At 37.4% G+C, this 23,044-nt stretch overlaps 1 protein-coding gene across 4 annotated transcripts in view; it reads left to right on the top strand.

Annotated features, from left to right (window-relative positions):
* Window positions 1–23,044, top strand: part of HCFC2 (host cell factor C2) — a 42,177-nt gene that overhangs the window by 3,568 nt on the left and 15,565 nt on the right. For 3 of the 4 annotated variants that reach the window (XR_012420549.1, XR_012420548.1, XM_005572065.5), the window contains exons 4-9: window positions 11,490–11,698; window positions 12,806–12,890; window positions 14,565–14,671; window positions 14,777–14,965; window positions 18,917–19,084; window positions 20,016–20,068. Coding sequence is in view for 2 of the 4 variants with exons in the window: in XM_005572065.5 (XP_005572122.1) it covers window positions 11,490–11,698; window positions 12,806–12,890; window positions 14,565–14,671; window positions 14,777–14,965; window positions 18,917–19,084; window positions 20,016–20,068 (811 nt within the window). In the remaining 2 variants the exon portion in view is untranslated. Of the gene's footprint in view, window positions 1–11,489; window positions 11,699–12,805; window positions 12,891–14,564; window positions 14,672–14,776; window positions 14,966–18,916; window positions 19,085–20,015; window positions 20,069–22,394; window positions 22,640–23,044 lie in introns of those variants that run through there. The other variant, XM_074007639.1, reaches the window with a different exon arrangement.

Raw genomic sequence — 23,044 nt, forward strand, 5'->3', positions numbered from 1 at the left:
AATGCTTATTTTATGATTTAGAGTAGGAACATTTTATTTTTTCCATCTTTAATTTTTAAAAGGGATGATGCTTAGCTTTTTGCATTTCAATCTAATAGTGGACAAATTTGTGTGTGTTTGTGTTTTCCTTAGTCCCTGGAGCATATTTGTTTTCAAAACTGTGTCTTTTCTTCAGAAAGCATTGGAGCTAAAAACAAAAAAAATTGTGTCTTTTTTAATGAGAAATCATCTTATTAAATTAATATTAATGTAACTGCTTGTATCAATATATTTGTATATATTGAGCCATAATGCATTTTAGCTACCTCATAAATGATAATGAAAAGTAACAGATGGTTATTTTAAAATTAGATTTCTCTGGGAATTTGGCAACGAAACTCTGACTGTAAAATGAAAGCTATCATTTCCATGTTTTATACAGGAAGCTGTTAGAGTGGTTCACACTAGCAAATACTTTTACAATCAATTCTTTCCTCCTTTTTCCCAAATAGAATTAATTCACTACCTCTTTTCTTTTCACATCGTGTTTTATTTGTTTGTTTGTTTGTGTATTGAGTTCCAATAAGCCTTTATGAAACAGCTCGTAGGCAGGTTTGGTCCACAGGATGTAGTTTGCTGACACAGATTGTAAATAATGGGGATATCTACATTGTTGACCCCTATTATAGCTAATGTTGGTTTTGTCTGCAAAGAATTCCTCTTTCCTTTGGGGAATTGTACTGTTCCATGTAGTGTTTTTTTTTTAAATAAATTTTATTTGTGTAAATTTAAGGTATATAACATGATGGTATAAGATAGATATTTTATATATATATATAAAAATGGTTATTATAGTGGTAATATAGCCATCATTTCATATAGTTACCCATTTTTTTTCTGCCTGTGGCATGAGCAGCTGTAGTCACCACCGGGTGTTGTGGCTCATACCTGTCATCCCAGCACTTTGGGAAGCCGAGGTGGATGGATCGCTCGAGCCCAGCAGTTCGAGATCAGCCTGGGCAACATGGCAAAACCCCATCTCTACCAAAAATACAAAAAATTAACTGGGCATGGTGGCACACGCCTGTGGTCACAGTTACTTGGAAGGCTGAGGTGGGAGGATTTCTTGAGCCTGGGAGGTGGAAGTTGCAGTAAGCCAGGATCATGCTGCTGCACTCCAGCCTAGGTGACAGTTAGACCCCATCTCAAAAAAAAAAAAAAAAAAAAAAAAAAAATCCTGAATACAATGCATTATTATTAACTGTAGTCCTCATGTTATACATTAGATCTCTCAATTTGTTTATGCTACGTATTTGCTACTTTGTATCTTTTGACCTACATTTCCCCATTTCCTTCCCCTCCTGCCACCCTGACCCTGGTAACCACTGTTTTATTCTCTGTTTCTATATGTTTTACCTTTTTTGTTAAAACAAAACAAAAACCAAGATTTCACATATGAGATAATGCAATATTGTCCTTTGTGTCTGTCTTATTTCACTTAGCATAATGTCCTGCTGCTCCATCCATGCTGTGGCAAATGTTAGTATATTTTTTTCTTTCTTTTTTTTAGACTTTCTCTTTTTTTATTTTTTATTTTTATTTTACTTTAAGTTCTGGGATGCATGTGCAGAATGTGCAGGTTTGTTACGTAGGTATACATGTGCCATGGTGGTTTGCTGCACCTATCAACCCATCATTTAGGTTTTAAGCCCTGCGTGCATTAGGTATTTGTCCTAATGTTCTCCCTCCCCTTACCCTGCAACCCCTGATATGCCCTGGTGTGTGATGTTCCCTTCCCTCTGTCCATGTGTTCTCATTGTTCAACTCCCTCTTATGAGTGAGAACATGCAGTGTTTGGTTTTCTTTTTCTGTGCTAGTTTAGTTTGCTGAGAATAATGGTTTCCGGCTTCATCCATGTCCCTGCAAAGGACATGAACTCTTTTTTTGAGACGAGTCTCGCCCTGTCGCCCAGACTGGAGTGCAGTAGCGCAATCTCAGCTCACTGCAAGCTCCGCCTCCTGGGTTCATGCCATTCTCCTGCCTAAGCCACATGAGTTGCTGGGACTAAAGGCGCCCACCACCACGCCCGGCTAATTTTTTGTATTTTTAGTAGAGACTAACGTGGGGTTGCACCGCATTAGCCAGGATGGTCTCGATCTCCTGACCTCATGATCCACCTGCCTCGGCCTCCCAAAGTGCTGGGATTACAGGTGTGAGCCACCGCGCCTGGCCGAACTCACTCTTTTTTATGGCTGCAATATTTTTTTATTTTTAAGCCCAAATAATATTCACATAGTGTTTTGATCATTGTCATTCTAGCACTCAAGCTTTGGAGATTTAGAGTCCAAAGGGCTGTTTTCTGATTCAGGGCTTATCATGTGTGTCCTTTAGAGCAAATAATCTAAGCTTGTTTCCTTCACCGTGAAATGGGAGTGATTAAATACCTGTTTTACAGTGTCATTGTGATAGTGAAATAAGATCATTGGTATAATTTTCAAAGCACTTTCAAGTTGCCATAGCATATAATACAGTAGAGTTATTAACCATTATGTCTTTTTACTTGCATTAGATTGATGGTAGGATCTTAACTTTTTTTCCAAACTGTTTTAAAATATAGAAATACTAAAATATCATGGAAAATTTGGAAACCATAGAAAAGGAAAAAAAAATTATCCCACCATAGTAATCCAGTTACTTTTACTTTTTTGTTTGTTTTGAGACAGAGTCTCGCTCTGTCACCCAGGCTGGAGTACAGTGGTGCGATCTCGGCTCACTGCAAGTTCCGCCTCCTGGGTTCCCGCCGTTCTCCTGCCTCAGCCTCCCGAGTAACTGGGACTATAGGCGCCCGCCACCACGCCCGGCTAATTTTGTTTTTGTGGTTTTTTTTAGTAGAGATGGGGTTTCACCATGTTAGCCAGGATGGTCTCGATCTCCTGACCTCGTGATTCGCCTGCCTTAGCCTCCCAAAGTGCTGAGATTACAGGCATGAGCTACTGCGCCCGGCCAGTACTTTTACTTTTAACATACGTCTTTTAAAAAAAATTTTCCATTAAACAGGTTTTTAAAATAACACTGGTAAAAAGTCAAGAAATTGGAAAGTGTACAGTGTTCTTTCAACAGCACTATCTCCCAACATAGGCAGATACACATAATTCAATTTGATGTACATCTTTTGGAACCTTTTTCATGTAACACTTTTCATGTACCCTTTTTCACATATTAGCTTTTGTTAGGTTATTGTTTATAATGGGGCAGGCTTCTCAAGGTTATTCTACTTCAGAGGGCCAGTAGGTGCATACAATTACATACAGTGCTTTTTAAAGCCTGTGTTCAAAGCACACATTCATTTCTGGTCACATTCCATTAGTCAAAGCCAGCCATATGGCAAAGGCCAGAGTTAGTGGTCTAAGGATATATACTCTGCCTACTGGGAAAGAATGGGAACACATTAATACGATTCTCCACACAGATCTATTTTCTTTTTTTTCTTTTTTTTTTCTTTTTTTTTTGAGAAAGGGTCTCACTCTGTTACCCAGGCTGGAGTGCAATGGCACAATGTCAGCTCACTGGAGTCTCTACCTCCCAGGCACAAGTGATCCTCCTACCTCAACCTGTTTAACTTCTTAAGAAATTCTACCAAATTGCTTTCCAAACTGACTACACCATTTTACATTCCCACCAGCAATATATAAGTGTTTTAATTTCTCCACCTTTGCTAATAGTCATTATTGTCTGTCTTTTTTATTGTTGCCATCTTAGTGGGAGTAAAGTGGTATCTCATTGTGGTTTTAATTTGCATTTCCCTAATGATTAATAGTGTTGGACATTATTTCATGTGCTTTTTAGCCATTCACGTATCTTTGGTGAAATTTCTATTCAAATATTGTGTCCGTTTTGAAATTCATAGTTTTCTTGTTATTGAGTTGTAACAGTTCTTTATATATTCTGGATATAAGTTTTATGTTTTGTTTTATTTTTTAATCAGAAATGTGATTCGGCCAGGTACAGTGGCTCACACCTGTAATCCCAGTACTTTGGGAGGCTGAGGCCAGCAGATCACTTGAGCCCAGAAGTTTGAGACCAGCCTGGGCTACATGGCAAGACCCTGTCTCTGCAAAACATTAGAAAATTAGCTGGGTGTAGTGGTATGTGCCTGTGGTCCCATCTACATGGGAGGCCAGCGCAGGAGGATTGCTTGAGAGCAGGAGGCCAGGACTACAGTGAGCCATGTTTACATCAGTGCACTCCAGCCTAGGCAACAGAACAAGATTCTGTCCCCCCCCCCCCCCCAAAAAAGTAAAATTTGTACAAAAAGGCTTACTGGGAATTTTTTTTTTTTTTTTTTTTTTGAGACGGAGTCTCGCTCTGTCACCCAGGCTGGAGTGCAGTGGCCAGATCTCAGCTCACTGCAAGCTACGCCTCCCGGGTTTACGCCATTCTCCTGCCTCAGCCTCCCGAGTAGCTGGAACTACAGGCGCCCGCCACCTCGCCCGGCTAGTTTTTTTTTGTATTTTTTTTTTGAGACGGAGTCTTGCACTGTCACCCAGGCTGGAGTGCAGTGGCGCGATCTCGGCTCTCTGCAAGCTCCGCCTCCCGGGTTCACGCCATTCTCCTGCTTCAGCCTCCCGAGTAGCTGGGACTATAGGCGCCCACCACCACGCCCGGCTAATTTTTTGTATTTTCAGTAGAGACGGGGTTTCACCGTGTTAGCCAGGATGGTCTTGATCTCCTGACGTCGTGATCCGCCCATCTCAGCCTCCCAAAGTGCTGGGATTACAGGCATAAGCCACCGTACCCGGCCCTTACTGGGATTTTGATAGGAATTTCATTGATTATATATTAGTTTGAGGAGAATTGCCATCTTAGTAATATTGGGTCTGCCAATTCATGAACATGGGATGTTTCTCCATTTATTTAAATCTTTTAAATTTTCTCTCAGCAATATTTTGTAGTTTTCAATGTATGTGTTGCTCTAATTTTGATTAATGTATTCCTAGGTTTTTTTATTCTTTTTGAGGATATTATGAATCGATTTGGTTTCTTTCTTTCTTTTTTTTTTTTTTTTTGAGATGGAGTCTCGCTCTGTTGCCCAGGCTGGAGTGCAGTGGCACGATCTCAGCTCACTGCAAGCTCCACCTCCTGGGTTCAGGCCATTCTCCTGCCTCAGCCTCCCCAGTAGCTGGGACTACAGGCACCCGCTACCATGCCTGGCTAATTTTTTTTTTTGTATTTTTAATAGAGACTGGATTTCACCATGTTAGCCAGGATGGTCTCCATCTCCTGACCTTGCGATCCACCCACCTTGGCCTCCCAAAGTGGTGGGATTACAGGCATGAGCCACTGTACCCAGCCGATTTAGTTTCTTAATTTCATTTCTGGATTGTTTATTGCTAGTTTATGGAAATACAGTTGCTTTTGTTATTTATCTTGTATCCTGTGACCTTGCTGAATTCATTTATTATTTTTAATATTTAAATGGATTTCAATTTTTTTATTATTGTTGATCCTTAGGAGTTCTTTACATATATATTTTTCATATGTTCCAGATGTGTTTTCTAAGTCTTCTCTTTGCCTTTTTTTTTTTTTGAGACAGAGTCTAGCTTTGTTGCCCAGGCTGGAGTGCAGTGGCGCGATCTTTGCTCACTGCAACCTCCGCCTCCTGGGTTCAAGTGATTCTCCTGCCTCAGCCTCCCGAGTAGCTGGGATTTTAGGTGCCTGTCACCACGCCCAGCTAATTTTTGTATTTTTAGTAGAGGCAGGGTTTCACCATGTTGGCCAGGCTGGTCTCAAACTCCTGACCTCATGATCTGCCCACCTCGGTGCTGAGATTACAAGCATGAGCCACTGTGCCCAGCCCACTTTGCTTTTTTTAAAAAGGGTTTTCAGTTTAGTTTTATCACGTTTGACAATATTTTCTTTTATGGCTTTCTGGTTTTGAATCTTGCTTTGAAAGACTCTCCTTCAGGAATATTATAAAAATAAATTTTCTGTATTTTCTTCTAGTACATTCATAGTTTTGTTTCTGTTTAGAATATTAATACATTTGTGATATACTTTTGTGACTAGTGTGAGGCTTTTTCTTTTCCTAATTGATTTTCAATTTTCCCAACACCATTTATTAAATAAGCCATTTTTTTCTATTGATTTGAAATTCCATCTCTGTCATGTCTTTACTGTATAAATGTGTCTTTCTAGGCTTTCTAGACCAGGGGTTGCAAACTATATCCTGTGGGCCTGCTGTCTTTTTTTATTAATAAAGTTTTATTGGAACACAGCCATCCCCATTCATTTTGTACTGCTGTTGGCACCTTTCATGTTGAAACAGCACAGTTGAGTAGTTACGCAATAGATTTTATGGCCTGTGAAGCCTAAAATATTTACTGTCGGACCGTTTACAGGAAACATTTGTTGATTCCTGCTCTACACTCTATTCTGTTTCATTAATATATTTACCTTTCTATCATTAATTGTGGCATTGCTATAGGTTGTTGGTATGTGATTTTAATAACATTAAGGACATTTTTCTTTTCTTTTCTTTTTGAGACAGAGCCTCACTCTGTCACCTGGGGCTGGAGTACAGTGGCATGATCACAGCTCTCTACAGCCTCGACCTCCTGTGCTCAGACAGCCCTCCTGCCTCAGCCTCTTGAGTAGCTAGCTGGGACCACAGGTGCATGCCACCATGCCCAGTTAATTTTAAAACTTTTTTTTTCTTTTTCGTAGAGACAAGGTCTTTCCATGTTGCCCAAGCTGGTCTTGAACTCCTGGGGTCAAGTGATCCTCCCACCTTGGCCTCCCAAAGTGTTGGGATTATAGGCGTAAGCTGCCATGCCTGGCCAAAATGTTCTTAAATTTCCAGCTTATTAGTTTTATTTTTCTCTTTTTAACAAGAAATGTATATTGAGGTAGTTTAAATTCATTTTGGAGCTTACTGTGTCTCTCCTTTAATACATGAATTTTGTGAATTTTTTCTTTGCTGAATCACATATCTAACATTTATTTATAATACCTATATTTATTAGCGATTTTGCCTGTGTTATTTGGGGGAGTAGGGTGCTATTGTAATCTGATTTGAGTATCAGGATTATGTTATCCTTGAAAACATAATCAGGGTTATGTTCTGAGGTCATGGAAAGCCCTCCATCTTTTATTATATTTAAATAATGTAATTCCTTGAATATTTAGTAGAAATTTTCCATATTTACTTGGGATTGGTATTTGATCTTTGATTGCCTTTTCAATTTCTTCTTTGAGTATTGGTCTATTTAGGTTTTCAACCTTTTGTAATTTTTGGTAATTTTTTTTTTTGAGAAGTTACCCATTTATCTAGATTTTTAAATTTATTTCTAAAAGTTATAAGATAGCCAGGTGTGGTGGTACACACCTATAGTCCCAGCTGCTTGGGAGTCTGAGGCAGGAGGATCATCTGAACCCAGGAGTTCAAATCTAGCCTGGGCAATGTAATGAGCCCTGTCTTAAAAATTTTTTAAATTTATTTATTTAAAAATGTTTTAAAGTTATAAAGACAATTCTCTCTATCTTTAAAATCTCTATATCCGTTGTTATATCTCTTTTCTTATCCCTAAGTGTTAGTATTGTCTAATCAGACTTGCTAGTGATTTGTTATTTTATCTATTTCAAAGAGCCGTTTTTTAGTTTTATTGACTGTTTTTCTTTTTAGTTTATTTTCTTAAACTTTTTAACTCTATTCCATTTCTTTCAACTTTTATTCCTAACCTTTTTTTTTTTTTTTTTTTTTTTTTTTTTTTTTTTTTTTTAGAGACAGGATCCCATTCTGTCACCCAGGCTAGTGTGGTGACACAATCATAGCTTACTGCAGCCTTGAACTCTTGGGTTCAAGCTATACTCCCACCTCAGCCTTCTGAGTAGCTAGGACTATAGACACATGCAGCCATGCCTGGTTAATTTTTAAAATTTTTGTTGAGACAGGATCTTGCCAGATTGTCCAGGCTAGTCTTGAACTCCTGGCCTCAAGCAGTCCTCCTACCTCAGTCTCCCAAGGTGCTGGGATTACCCGCTTAAGCCATCATGCCCAGCATCTTTTAAACTTCTAGTAGTTTGAATGCTTTTTCTAACTTCTAATAATTTGAATGCTCCTTAGTTCATTTTTCAGTGTTATTTTCATGTGATTATATCTTTGACTGTATCCCATAGGGTTTGATACAGACTGCTTTTATTGTCATTGATTTCTATTTTCTCTTTAAAAGTAATTTGCTACAATTGTTTAAAGATCTCCAAGTGGAAAGTTTTGTTATTATTGCCAATATCTAGTTTTATTATATTGTGGTCAGGAAATGTGGTCTATAAAGATGTTTGTGTCTATTTCACAGTCAATTTTTGTGATTCCATAGGTGCTCATTAAGACCATGAGTTCTTGACTGTGTGCAAGGTTGTTTATCTATTAAATCAATGTTTTATGTATTTATTATTATTGATTTTAGAGATGTGGTCTTGCTATGTTGCTCAGGCTGGATAACTCCTAGGCTCAAGTAATCTTCCTACCTCAGTCTCCTGAGTAGCTGGGACTGCAGGCATGTGCCATTGCACCTGGCTCTATTAAATAAATGTTCAAAGCTTTTTTATTTTGTGAGTCTAGGTCTTATCAACTTTTGAGTGACATGCTCAAGTCTCCCACCATAATTGTGGATTTGTGTTTTGTTTCTTGTATATCTAATTTTCAACTTGTGTACACTGTTTTGTTGTAGATTTATTTTTTGTAAATGGGGCTAATAGCCAGTATGAACTGGATAGCATACTGGCTGATGTCCATTCTCAACAGTTTAAGCCTATTCCACATTAGTTTAAGATAGTTTTAATATTATCCTTGATTTTCATCACTTATACTTAGATTTGGGGTTCTTGTATTTTGTTTCCTCTGTATTCCTGCCCCCACCATCAACCCTGACCAGACTTTGTCTTATAATAGGGCAGTTTTATTCTGCCCTTGTGTTTTGTGTTTTCCATCTACTCTGCTTTGTTGCCCTTCCTCCCTTTTCTTGCCTATGCCAGATTTTTTGCTAAGTTGTGATGATGGAAAACATTTGCATATGTATATGTGTATGTATATGTATATGAGTGTTCGTGTACGTGCATGTTTATACATCTGTGTCTGTGTGTGTGTATATATATATGTTTATGTAATTTTTATTTCCTGTTCTGTGAACTGTCAGTTTCTATCTTTTTATCTGTGTCTATTGTGTGAGTGGTCATTATCTTGGTTTTTAGGAAAATTTGACCTTTTTTTCTGCAACATGTGCTAAACTTTTTAAGTTTGTCCTTTTTTCTTTTGACATTGTTTATGGTGGGGGTTTTTCGTTTTTTGTTTTTTTTGAGATGGAGTTTCGCTCTGTCACCCAGGCTGGACTGCAGCCGTGTGATCTCAGCTCACTGCAACCTCCACCACCCGGGTTCAAGTGATTCTCCTGCCTCAGCCTCCTGAGTAGCTGAGATTACAGGCGCCCGCAACCACGCCCAGCTAATTTTTGTATTTTTAGTAGAGACAGGGTTTCACCATGTTGGCCAGGCTGGTCTTGAACTCCTAACCTCAGGTGATCCACCCCCCTTGGCCTCCCAAACTGCCGAGATTACAGGTGTGAACCACAGCACCTGGCCCTGGCCTGTTTTTTTTTTTTTTTTTTTAACTATCTTATTAACTGCTTTCTATATACTATACTTTGCTTTTTTCCCCATTTCTTTACTCTTCCCCTGTTTATTATTTTTCTTTGACTGTTTCCCTATAGTGATCTGAGAATTATATGTGCTAATTTTGTGCATAGCTTAGTTGCTTGGAAATTAACACACATTTACAATGAAAATATCCTGTCAACCTTGGGAATAAATTACTGTCTTTATTTTAACATTCTTTTGCCTACTTCATTTTTCTGTATGTTCCATGTATTTTTGAATCTTAATCCAGGTTATGATAAATTTTAAAAATTAACTTAGTAGTAAATTTTTCTTAGTGGTTATTTAGATCTCATAACCACAGATTTCAACATCAGTTTAGATGTAACCACAAATTACTACCATTTCTCTTATTCAAAGTATTATTTCTTTATTATTTATTTATTTATTTTGAGACGGAGTCTCGCTCTGTCACCCAGGCTGGAGTGCAGTGGTGTGATCTCGGCTCACCGCAAGCTCTGCCTCCCAGGTTCACGCCATTCTCCTGCCTCAGCCTCCCAAGTAGCTGGGGCTACAGGCGCGCCCACCACCATGCCTGGCTAATTTTTTGTATTTTTGTTAGTAGATACTGGGTTTCACCGTATTAGCTAGGATGGTCTCGATCCCCAGACCTCGTGATCCTCCCGCCTCAGCCTCCCAAAGTGCTGGGATTACAGGCATGAGCCACCACGCCAGGCCTATTCAAAGTATTATATTTCTTTTTCTTTTTCCTAGATAACATCCTAGAATTATTTTCCCCAAAACAATTATGTAGCTAAACTTTGAAGTTTTATATGTCCTGAAATGTTTTAATATTTGCCCTTACATTTGAATAATAATTTTGTAGGAAATAAATTTCTACAAAAGTCATTTTGCGCAAAACTTCAAAAACATCCATGAAACTTAGTGCCAGTTTCTAAAGTTAAAAACTATGTAGGACATTGCTATGACATTATAATGAAAATTTTAAAGGTTGCAAAGCAGTATTTTTAGTATGCCTCATTTATCCATATGTGTTTATCCATAGACAGAGGTGTCTTAAGGGATATGTACCAAAATATTTTCAATAGTGATTGTTCTGGTTATCTAGTACCATACAGTAAACTGCCCCAAAATTTAGTGATGCAGAATAATAACCATTTGATTATGTTCATGGATTCTGTGGGTCAGGAATTTAGATAGGCCACAGGAGGGATGGCTGGGCCCTCAGCTGAGAAGTCTTGAAGGGGTTACTTCTGTGCCTGATGCCTCAACTGCAATGGCTGAAGGACAGACTCAGCTGGTTCTGTCACCCTACATACCTGCATATGGCCATCCAGATGGTAGTTTTATGGGAGTTGAACTTCTTACATGGTGGTTCAGGATTCCAAGAGTAAGTGTTCTACTTAAGCTGTTTAGGCCTTCTGTGACGCAGCCTCAGAAGTCATATACCCTATTAATCAAAGCAATCACAAACCAGTCCAGAATCAAGGGAAGGGAACATAGACCCAACTTCCCGATGGGAAGAGTGTCAGAGGATTTGTAGCTATGTTTTAACACCAACAGTTGGCAAGTTGTCATTGATAAGAGTGTTGGCTAAATGATAACAGGAATTATTCTTAATCTCTTCTGCTCACTACTGAGCTCCAGAAGAGTGCCTGGTACATAGTAGTGTTTGATAAGTATGTATTGTATGAATGAGGTTTGGGGTTTTCTGCTCTCCTAATGCCTTTCTGTACTATATGAACTTTTCATAGTAAGCACATTTTATCTTTATAAATAGAAATAAAATGCAAAGAAAGGGTATATATTATCTGAATATTTTAATTTTTCCTATGATATTCTAGATATTTAAATGATTTTTATGAGTTGGAGCTACAGCATGGCTCTGGTGTTGTGGGTTGGAGCATTCCAGTGACTAAAGGGGTTGTGCCTTCTCCAAGAGAATCCCACACAGCTGTTATATATTGCAAAAAAGATTCTGGAGGTCCAAAAATGTATGTTTTTGGTGGAATGTGTGGTGCTCGCCTGGATGACCTATGGCAGCTTGACTTAGGTAAGTTTAACTTGATTCAGGCTCAGGAATAAGGCAAATTAAAAGATGCTTTGAAAAATATTATTGATTGCAGTATTTATTGAGTTGTACTTAGATTTATAACTAGCACTTGTGGCCCCAGGGACAGCTGATATGTGATATGAATGGTTGCTGATAAATCAGATTGAGAAAATGAATGTTTGGTTTATGATAGTAACTCTCTTGTGCGTTCTGTAAACAGGGTTACCGTATGTCCTGGTTTACCTGGGATGATTCTGGTTTATGCTTATTGTCTTGTGTAATTATCAATAGTACAATACTCCCTTTCACTCTGAAAAATGTCCTGTACAGGATGATAACTTTATATGGTTACCTTATCTACAGGAAATGTAGCATTAACAATGTTATTCGTGGTCAGTAGAAAACCCTTAAGTAGTTCTCTCTAAAGGGATCTTAGGAATGAATGATTGGAGGGTAGTGTGCCTCTCACCTTTGACTATCTTCTGTCCAGTGTACTCTTACTTTAAATGATAAAATCTCTAATATTCTTAATTCAAAATTGGTAGTACCCTAAGCACACTTATTTATTACAAATACAGTCATCCTTCGGTATCTGTGGAGGATTTATTCAGGACCTCCTGAATACCATGGATATCCTGGATACCAAAATCCATGGATGCTCAAGTCCCTGATATAAAGTGGTGTAATATTTGCATATTCTCCCATATTCTTTAAATCATCTCCACTTGAGATTACTTATAACACCTAATATAATGTAAATACTATATAAATGGTTGTTATACTGTATTGTTTAGGGAATAATGACAAAAAGAAAACATGTTCAGTGCAACCAAAGTTTTTTGTGAATATTTTCAATCTGTGGTTAATTGAATCTGTTGATGCAGGACCCATGGATACAGAGGGCTAACTGTACTAACATTAAGTATAAATAGATTTCTGATTGGCAGTTTATGTAAGCTGGAAATGTTTAAGATAATGTTCAAATAATTGTTTTAAAATACTTTGTTTCATTTTGGTAAGTCCTTGTTTTATTTTTTGAAATTATGCAAGTTGAGGTAATTTACTGTTGTTAGATCAAGTTGCTAATATAATTATTTTTACTTTTAGAAACTATGTCATGGTCAAAACCAGAAACTAAAGGGACAGTGCCACTTCCACGAAGCCTTCATACAGCCAGTGTTATAGGAAACAAGTATGGTGGTTTTTTGTATTTTGCTTCTGTTTTTTTTTTTTTAAAAAACAACTTAAGAAGCCCACAAAGAAAGTAACGCTAGTAGTTTCTTAGAAATAGATTATGAAGGTTAATAAAGTTTGATTGTGCTTACTGGAGCTAAAATAATTTGTCTGTAGAAGCAAAAATACTTAATATGCCATTTTCTTATGCTCTCTCTTTTACTTCTTTGCATTCCTTATAATGCCTTGCCCAGAGTAGGCTTTATGTAAGTGTAAACCTGGGTGTTGCCAAACTAATCACCTAACTCACTGTTTCCTTTTTCATATTTTTGGTATTGCTTCATTTGTACTGAGGCACATGCTCTTAATGATTATGCTTTAGATGGCAATATAGAGTTGATGGTTAGAATACAAACTCTGTAACCAGATGGCCTAAATTCAAGACTCAGCTTTGGCACTTGTCCTGTATGACCTGGGGCAAGAAAATTTAATATGTTTGTACCTCACTTTCCTTAAGTATACAATGTGGATTAAAGTAAAACCTACTTGACAAGGCTGTAATGAAGACTAAATGAATTAATACATATGAAATGCTTAGAACAGTTTCTGGTATGAAGTGAGCACTCCATAAATGTTGGCTATTACTACCATCAACAAATTCCCTTATTTGTGCAACATTGTGCCACAATTAGGAGTACTGTTTAATCAGAATTTAATGAAATAGTTACTACTTCAGGGATTCTACCTTAAATGTAATATTTTAGGAAATGATTGTTGTAATTTAGAACCTAGTTTGTTTTTTTTTTAAATAAACTCAAAACCAAACAGGATGTTCTTTACATTTAAACAAAATCTTAGACATTTTTATACATTTTTTTAACTGAAGAGCCATTTTATAAAATGTAATTTTCCACTGAAACCCCAACATATAAAATGGATTTTAAAAAATAGAGCTCTGGCCGGGCATGGTGGCTCACACCTATAATCCCAGCACTTTGGAAGGCCAAGGTGGAAGGATGGCCTGAGCCCAGGAGGTTGAGTTTGCAGTGGACCATTATCATGCCACTGCACTCTAGCCTGGGCAATAGGACAAGATCCTGTCTCAAAAAAAAAAAAATCTCGGATTGGCATTAAAAAAAAAATAGATCTCTGGTTGACATCAGGTCACATGGGCCCTGATTTCTGCCTGATGAGCCTTTCTCTTCCAGCAGCCATCAGGCTTGTCTTCAGAACTCCTAGGGCCCTAAAGGAACACAGTTTAAAGTTTTTTGTTTAAGTGATATCAATGACCAAAGTTATATGAAATTTAATCCTCTTTGGTTACTATATGCATACAATTTTAAATTTGACTTTGGATGTCATAGATCAATTGAGTATCTTTCTGACTGAGGTACCCTTAGTATATTATAGGCCATATTGATTTTTAAATATATTATAATCAAAATATTCTTCACTTTAAGTAACTTGCCAGAGAGAAACAATTGTGATTCTGTATTGCTTCATAAAATTGTAAACTCTTGAAAGAAGACCACTTTATTCATCTTCTTATTCCCATTACCTTGACAATGGTAAGTGAATGAATAGTTCTGGAGCTCTGAGTCAACTGATAGGAGAGTTTTCTATTCTTCGCACTTCAAATCCAAGAAGTAAAATGAAATAAGCTACTTTATGTTTTTGTTTTGTTGTTGCTCAGGATGTACATTTTTGGTGGATGGGTCCCACATAAGGGGGAAAATACTGAGACTTCACCTCATGATTGTGAATGGAGATGTACCAGTTCATTTTCTTACCTAAATCTGGGTGAGTTTTTTAAGAGTTACTCATTGAATTAAACTTTATTAATAAGGTGATTTTTGTAATTTTGTTAAGAAAAAAAATTAGTCATGGATATTTCTATCTTTTCAGATACAACAGAGTGGACCACCCTAGTATCAGATTCTCAGGAAGATAAAAAAAATTCAAGACCAAGACCAAGAGCTGGCCACTGCGCTGTTGCAATTGGCACTCGATTGTATTTTTGGAGTGGAAGAGATGGCTACAAAAAAGCACTGAATAGTCAAGTTTGCTGCAAGGATCTTTGGTATCTTGATACTGGTAGGTAAGAATAGTTAACAAATAAACTTTTTCCTTTAGGTAAGCACTCAAATGTCTGCCTTTTGAGACTTACTGTAAATGCTACTACCTCTGTTTCCCATAATTAAGTATGAATAGAAGAAACAATATGTGTAGTTATTCTCCACTCCTGAGAAGTATATAATTATCCTCTCCTTGAGTGTAGACTGGATTTAAAGACTCCTTTGCAAAGAATAGAGTATGGAAAGGGAAAATAGTAGCTTTACAGAAACCTGGCAAGCAGGAGAAACCTGGCAAGTACTACCTTAATCAAGTGATCAAGGTTAATATCACTAGTGATAAGTCAAGTTAGTATCATTTACTCCCTAATATCGTGTGATAAGTAAAAGTACCTTGGTGGTATTCCCAAATCCATAATCTCAGTCTAACTATGAGAAAATATCAGACAAGCCCAAATTGAGGGACATTCTAGATCTTCTACAAAGAATATGTGAGCAGTACTATTCAGAAGTTTCAAAGCGAAAGAAAACAAGGAAAGACTAAGAAATAATCAAAAAGTGGAGGAGACAAAGGAGACATTACAGCTGAATGTGATGTTGTGTTCTGGATTGGATCCTGGAACAAAAAAAGACATTAATTGAAAAACTGGTGAAATCTGAGTTGTCTATAGTTGAGTTAATAGTATTACACCAATAATTTCTTAGTTTTAACAAACGTGCTTATATTAGGGGAAGCTGGAGAAAAGGGAAAACTGGGGCCAGGGGGTTATGGCAATGCTGTACTATCTTTGCAACTTTTTTGCAAACCTAAAATTATTTTAAAATAAAAGATTTTTAAAAAATAGAGACTGGGTGCAGTGGCTCACACCTGTAATCCTAGCACTTTGGGAAGCTGAGGCAGGAGGATTACTTGGGGCCATGAGTTCAAGACAAGCCTGGGCAACATAGTGAGACCCCCATCTCTATCAAACAAAAAATTAGCCAGGTACAGTGGCTCATGCCTATAGTCCCAGCTTCTTGGGAGGCTGAGGCAAGAGGATCACTTGAGCCCAGGAGTCTGAGTCTACCTGCAGTGAGCTCTGATTGCTCCACTGCACTCCAGCCTGGGTGTCAGAGCAAGACCCCATCTCTAAAGGGGGAAAAAAATTATTAGAGCGCCACAATTTTTAAAAATGTGTACCTCACATCAATTTTTAATAAATATTGATTGACAGCTGTGTAGCAGGAATTGTTCTAAATGCTGAGAATATAGCAGCAAACAAGACTGATAGTGCCCCTGCTCTCACAAAGAACTTACATTCTGAGGGGGTATGACAGCAAGGAGATAATGAGCAATAGTGAAACAGATTAACAAAATAAGTTCAGTTTCTGTTAATCATGTGAATACATGAGATAGTGGTGTTAGGTATTGGGCACAGGAGTGGTGGCTGCTTCAGGGTGGGTAGTCAAAAAATGCTTCTGTGATGAGATGACGTGGGATGTTATTCGAATGGTGAGAAGGAGATACCCACATAAAAAGGCCAGAGAAACCACTGCAGGAAGAGGGAACAGCACATACAAGGAGTCTGAGATGGGAATACTTGGCATGTTTGGCAACAGATTTGAACTGGGTAAACAAAGAAGAAAGTGTAGGAATGGAGGTTAGAGAGATGACCACAGGACATAGGGCCTTGAATGTGGTGGTAGAGTTTCTAAGTTATTTTTGAAGTGCAGCAGGAAGTTATGTGTAAGTTTGAAGGAGAAATGTGACACATTCTGATGTACATTTTGAAATGGTCACTGGCAGTTGTATGGAAAATGAATTCTAGGTGCACACTGCAAGACAAGTTAGAAATCTCTTGCAGTAGTCAAAAAAGTGTTTTAGACTATAGTTGGTGACAATGGAGGAGGGGAGGACTGCATAAATTCAGGATACATTTTGGAGTTCTTATTGACAGAACCGGATGATAATTTGTGTGGCAAGCGACAGAATGGAGGATGAAGTTTTTAGCTTGAATTTTACTGAGATAGAGAAGACTGAGAGAAAATAACATTGTGGAGAAAGTCAAGAGTTCCATTTAGACCATGCTAAATTTGAAATAAGATCAAGCAGGCATTTGAATGAATAGATGAATCTAGTGGCCATTAGAGAAATTAGATCTGGAGGTGTAATATGTGATGTTACATGAGAAAAATAGATTATAAAACATGTAATGACTCCAGTATTTTCAAAATTATAAATAGAAAACTTGGAAGGACACACACCAAAGCATTATCTGAGAGCTGAGATTATACATTTTCTTCAAAGCTTTTCTGTCATTACTTGTCTGTATTTTCCACAGTAGCATGTATTGTTTTTGTAATGTAAAAAGAGTTTAATTTTAAAATTAAGATAGTTGAAAAAATATGAAACAATTAAGAGAGTAAATGCTGCCTATGAAAGAAGCATGTACTAGCAAGCAAGAAAAAAAGATAGAAAATTGAACTTACTGGTTCATGTTGGAAATTGGAAATTATTAACTGAAGTCTAAGGATAAGCTTCAGTCTCTGAAATTGGATGAAAAAAAGTGTATGACTGAATTTTCTCTGTAGGGATTATATCACTTTGAGCAGATTCTCTAAGGGATCTATGACTTAAAAAGATTTAAAAAATTGGATTTGAATGGCCTGTTTTTCTATAAACCTTTTCATAATAAGCTTTAGATATCAGTATTATTCTAAAAGTAATCATGGCCACGATCATAAGGGCAAAATATAGATTTTGCTTTTCCTCTTGATAAGTTAGCATCAGTTTTGGTGGAAGAGGGGGCTCATCTTGTTTTGTTTTGTTTTGTTTTGTTTTTCACTTTTAGTTAAACTTTGTGCATTTGATAGCATGTAAAAGAGTAATAAAATTCCATGAGGCTTTCTATGAAAAATCACAGTTCTTTGCTCGCACCTTTCCTCATTTTACTTGCTTTACAAGCATTTGTTTGTTCTTAACTCTGTTAAATGATTCTTTAGGTATTAACTTCCATATCTCTATATCACATACATATATTATTACTTTGATATATATATATTTTTTTCATTTAGACAATAATGTGCTTACTTTCTGCTATGAAAGTTGAGGATTTATCTCTTCCTCCCACCATTCCTTTTTTTTTTTTTTGAGATGGAGTCTCACTCTGCCACCCGAGCTGGAGTGCAGTGATATGATCTTGGCTCACTGCAACCTCCATCTCCCAGGTTCAAGTGATTCTCCTGCCTCAGCCTTCCAAGTAGCTGGGATTACAGGTGCCAGCCACCACGCCCGGCTAATTTTTGTATTTTTAGTAGAGACAGGGTTTCCCCATGTTGGCCAGGCTGGTCTTGAACTCCTGATCTCAGGTGATCCGCCCACCTCGGCCTCCCAAAGTGCTGGGATTACAGGCGTGAACCACCATGTCCAGCTGGTAGTACAAGTCTTGATAAGGGGGTATTAATTTCAGAGAAGTTATGCTTTTATAAAATATCATGTCCAAGTTATCTTTGCTAACATTAACAGAATTGCTAACACGTATGCTGTTGGCTGAAAATTGGCTCATAAAATTAAAGAATATTAGAACTTCTAAGAAAGATAAAATAATGTAGCTTTAATACTTGGCTCCCCTTGCCTCTCCCCAGCCTCCCTCAAAAAAAACTCCTTCTAGGATTCCCAGCTTCCCCCAGAAAAACCCCTTCTAGGATTAAACACATTTCCGAATCTGATGACTCAAATAGTTCGGTAGTTTTGTACTGGATTGTTTTGTTTATAGATATATTTGTCCAAGAAAATAAATAAATAAACAGAATAAGAACCCCAAACTATTTTTATTTGACCTACTATAGCTGCGTTTATCTGAGTAAACTTTCCCTGTCTTGGTAAGCAGATGTTCATTGCTGATGTTTTCAAAGCTCCAGTCCAAACAAACTGTATCAGCAAACCATTTATACACTGGAAACTTAAATGTATAATATCTTTATTATTCTATAGAGAAACCACCAGCACCATCTCAAGTACAGCTGATCAAAGCCACCACCAACTCCTTTCATGTCAAGTGGGATGAAGTGTCTACAGTTGAGGGCTATCTTTTGCAGTTGAGTACGGACTTGCCATACCAAGCTGCATCATCAGATTCTTCAGCAGCACCAAATATGCAAGGTAACATAATTTTCATGCTTAAAGTATGTGTGCTCACATGCTTTTAAAAATATATACTGCAGGCGAGGCATGGTAGCTCACGCCTGTAATCCCAGCATTTTGGGAGGCTGAGGCAGGTGGATCACCTGAGGTCAGGAGTTTTAGACCAGTCTGGTAAACATGGTAAAACCCCATCTCTACTAAAAATACAAAAATTAGCTGGATATGGTGGTACATACCTGTAATCCCAGCTACTCAGGAGGCTGAAGAATCACTTGAACCCAGGAGGTGAAGGTTGCGGTGAGCTGAGATCATGCCACTGCACTCCAGCCTGGGCAACAGGTGAGACTCTGTCTTAAAAAAAAAAAAAAATACACACACACACACATGCACGCACACATATACTGCAGTACATATATGTGTGTGTGTCGGGGGGGGTGTTTGGGTGTATACATATATATATATATATATGTAGAATATCTGCATAAAAGTCTGTGATTAGGTTTGGTTTAATAAATTTTATGGCATTAGGTCCATGCCTGATAATACATTGTATTTCAGTTCTGAAACTTGGCTGTCTTACCATTATGATGTAGTAGAATACATAGAAACGTAGGATAGATTGTGTTTTCTGCAGTTCATTTTTATGTACTTTCCTAATTTGACATATTACTTGACTTCAGCAGATTGGCTTTAATTTGCTTTCATAAATATCTCAGCTTTTTCAAAAGTATTTTTAACTAAATAGGCCTTGGAAGTAAAAGCAAACACAAATTTTGCACATTTTTCCAGAGAGAATTTCAGTCAACTTAAGCAAACTATTAAGAAAACATATAACCTTTGGTAAAGATACTACTTTTTAAACTTTAATATGTAACTTTAAAAATATTTAATTATATTTTATTGAAGCTAATTAAGAGCATATCAGTCTGAACCTTTCTCATTCCTACAGGAGTCAGGATGGACCCTCACAGACAAGGCAGTAATAACATCGTTCCTAACAGTGTAAGTAAAAAAGTGTATGAAGGTAATTGGATGTTTATGGTTATAGTTTCAATTTTTATTCAGATTTTTAGCATACTACTACTCTAGAAGAGGGGTCCTTAATCCTGCCTGCACTTGAGAGTTAACTCTGAGCTAAACAAGCAAACAAACAAACACACACAGATTCCCAAGCTCTTCCTCAAATCTAATGAAGCAGAATCTTTAGGAAAATGCCCAGGCAGCTCTGTTTTTAAAGAAAGCTTCACAGATCACTCTGACTGAAGCCTGAATTGAAAACCCCAGGCCAAGAGAAGCGTAGCTGCATTACACAGAGCATCAGACTAATTCAATGTAATATGTACTTACGTGTCTATATTTTGCCATTTCTAAATGTCACACAGACATCTAAAGAAAAATATGTATAAAATATTTTCTTTACTATGTATTTTGTTTACTGAAAAATATCAGTTACTAAATTGAACACTTGTGAGGTTATTTCTTGTTTATGAAGTACATCACAGTAGGTCTTGGTAGAGAGTAATGAATATGCTTACTAAGATTATTTTTATTTGGTAAACTGCCATCTACCTCAGTAGACTTTTTTCAAAGAAAATGATGTAGGTATTGACTAATATGTTCTGAGTATGACTGAAGACCAGTAAAGGCATAGGTCTGGAAGTATATCATGTCATACTTATAGTATGTCAGGAAGGTGTTATTACAAGTAAAGCTCATACAGTTTGTAAGTAGCCTGTCATATTAGACATAATATTTCTGTTATATGTAGTCATATGTTATATGTTGATTATATACTATGTATGTGTATATATATGTGTGTGTGTGTCACAAATTTAGATGATACTGTAAAGTTTATGATGAAGAGCAGTAGTTTCCTACCCTGTACCTACCTGCTCTTGATTTCTGTTCCCTAGAAGCAACTACTTTAAACTATTGTAGCTTTCTTTTAGTATCTAACTATGTGCAGTTGTCCTGTATCTGCAGGGCATTGGTTTCAGGACCCACCCCCCCACAGTCCCCTCAATATTCAAGTCTTGTAGTTGGCCCTGTGGAACGTGCAAATGCAAAAATTCGGCCCTCTGTATCCACAGTTTTTGCATCCTGCGAATACTGTATTTTCTATACGTGTTTGGTTGAGGACGTGGAACCCACAGATATGGAGCACCAATTGTATTTCTTAAAAATAATCCACGGCCAGGCACGGTGGCTCACACCTGTAATCCCAGCACTTTGGGAGGCCGAGGTGGGCAGATCACGAGGTCAGGAGATTGAGACCATCCTGACTAACATGGTGAAACCCCGTCTTTACTAAAAAAAAATACAAAAAATTAGCCAGGCACGGTGGCGGGCACCTCTAGTCCCAGCTACTTGGGGGACTGAGGCAGGAGAATGGCGTGAACCCAGGAGGCGGAGCTTGCAGTGAACCGAGGTTGCACCACTGCACTCCAGCCTGGGTGACAGAGCAAGATCCTGTCTCAAAAAACAAATAAATAAATAATAATCCACATAGAAATGGACCCTCACAGTTCAAACTCATGTTGTTGAAGGTTCTACTTTTAGATCAATTGTCGTCAATAATGAAAGATGACAATTTTAATGATCTCTTACAATTCTGCCTCATCTCCTCCTTTCCTGTTCCCACATCCTTCACATATTTTTAGTAGAATTATGGCTTGATGTTTACACTATGATGGTGAAACAGTTGCAGGTGAGCCATGTAGTGTGCTATGAGAATTACTCCTTTTTCATGCAAATTTGTTTTTCCTGGCATTAACTGCCTCACTTTTTCACTTGCTTAGTTTTCTTCTTCTCTATCATTAATTCATAATCAAATTTTCCAAAAAGTTATAAAACTTAAGATATTTGGACATAAAGGTAATTTCTTTTTTCCACCCTTGGAACAATTCCTCCTGGAGCCCCCTGTCCTCAGGTACTGGTTCTTCTCTAGGCCTGCTGCACAGCTCTCACCTTAGAACTACCTTCTCTGTTTCATAATAGGAATTTATCTCTTTCCTGTGTTACAGCCCATATTTCTTGACCTTATTTCTTCCTCTTTCTTTGTGTTTTCCTTTATTTTGTTGCAACCCCCTGAGAAGTGGGCTTATGAAAGGTAAACTTTTTGAGATCTTGCATATCTGAAAATGTCTTTAGCGTATTTAACTGATAGTTTGGCTGGCTTATAGAATCCTATATCGGAAGTTTTTCCCTCAAAAATTTGTAGGAATTTTTGTAGCGTCTTTTAGCATTCAGTGTTGCTATTGAAAAGTGTGATGCCATTTGGATTCCTGATCCTTTATATATGACTAATTTTTTATCTTTTTATCCCCAGTATTCTGAAATTTCAACAGTGATGTGCCTTAGAGTGTATGTCTTCATTTGGTGTGCCTCACCCAGTGGACCCCATTGTTCTGGAAACTCATGACCTTCATTACTGATGATTTCTTCCCTCAATTTCTTTTCTTTTTTTTTTTTTAATAAACTAGTCCTCTGATTTTGCTTTTTATCTTCTGTTTTCTCTGTCTATTCCAATGTTTACCTTTTAAATATATCCAACCACATTTTTAATTTCTAAAAGCCTCATTTTCTTTATTTCTGTTATAGCACCCTATTCTTGTTTCATAAATATAATATCTTTCCTTCTCTCCTGAAGAATTATACTTTAAAACATTTTGGAGTTTTAGTCTGCTCTTTGTTATGTTTCTTTTTTTCAAGCTCCTTTTTATTTTTTAATGTGTTTTAATCTTGGACTTCCACATTAGAGGTTGTCATCAAGTGTCTGCTGATGCTTGGCTGTCCCTTTATGTTTAAAGTGAGGCTTTAAGAAAACCTGGAAGGCCTATGCATGTGGATGTGGCTTGTTGCTTAGTAAACCTCAACAAGAGTAAGTGGGCGGGGACCTACAAATGTCAGTATCTGTGGGTCTTTTTTCTTAGACCAGTTAGTTTCCCCTAAGAATTCTCCAACCTCTTGCTTAAGGGT

Source organism: Macaca fascicularis, chromosome 11, assembly GCF_037993035.2.
Source record: "Macaca fascicularis isolate 582-1 chromosome 11, T2T-MFA8v1.1".
Lineage (NCBI taxonomy): Eukaryota > Metazoa > Chordata > Mammalia > Primates > Cercopithecidae > Macaca > Macaca fascicularis.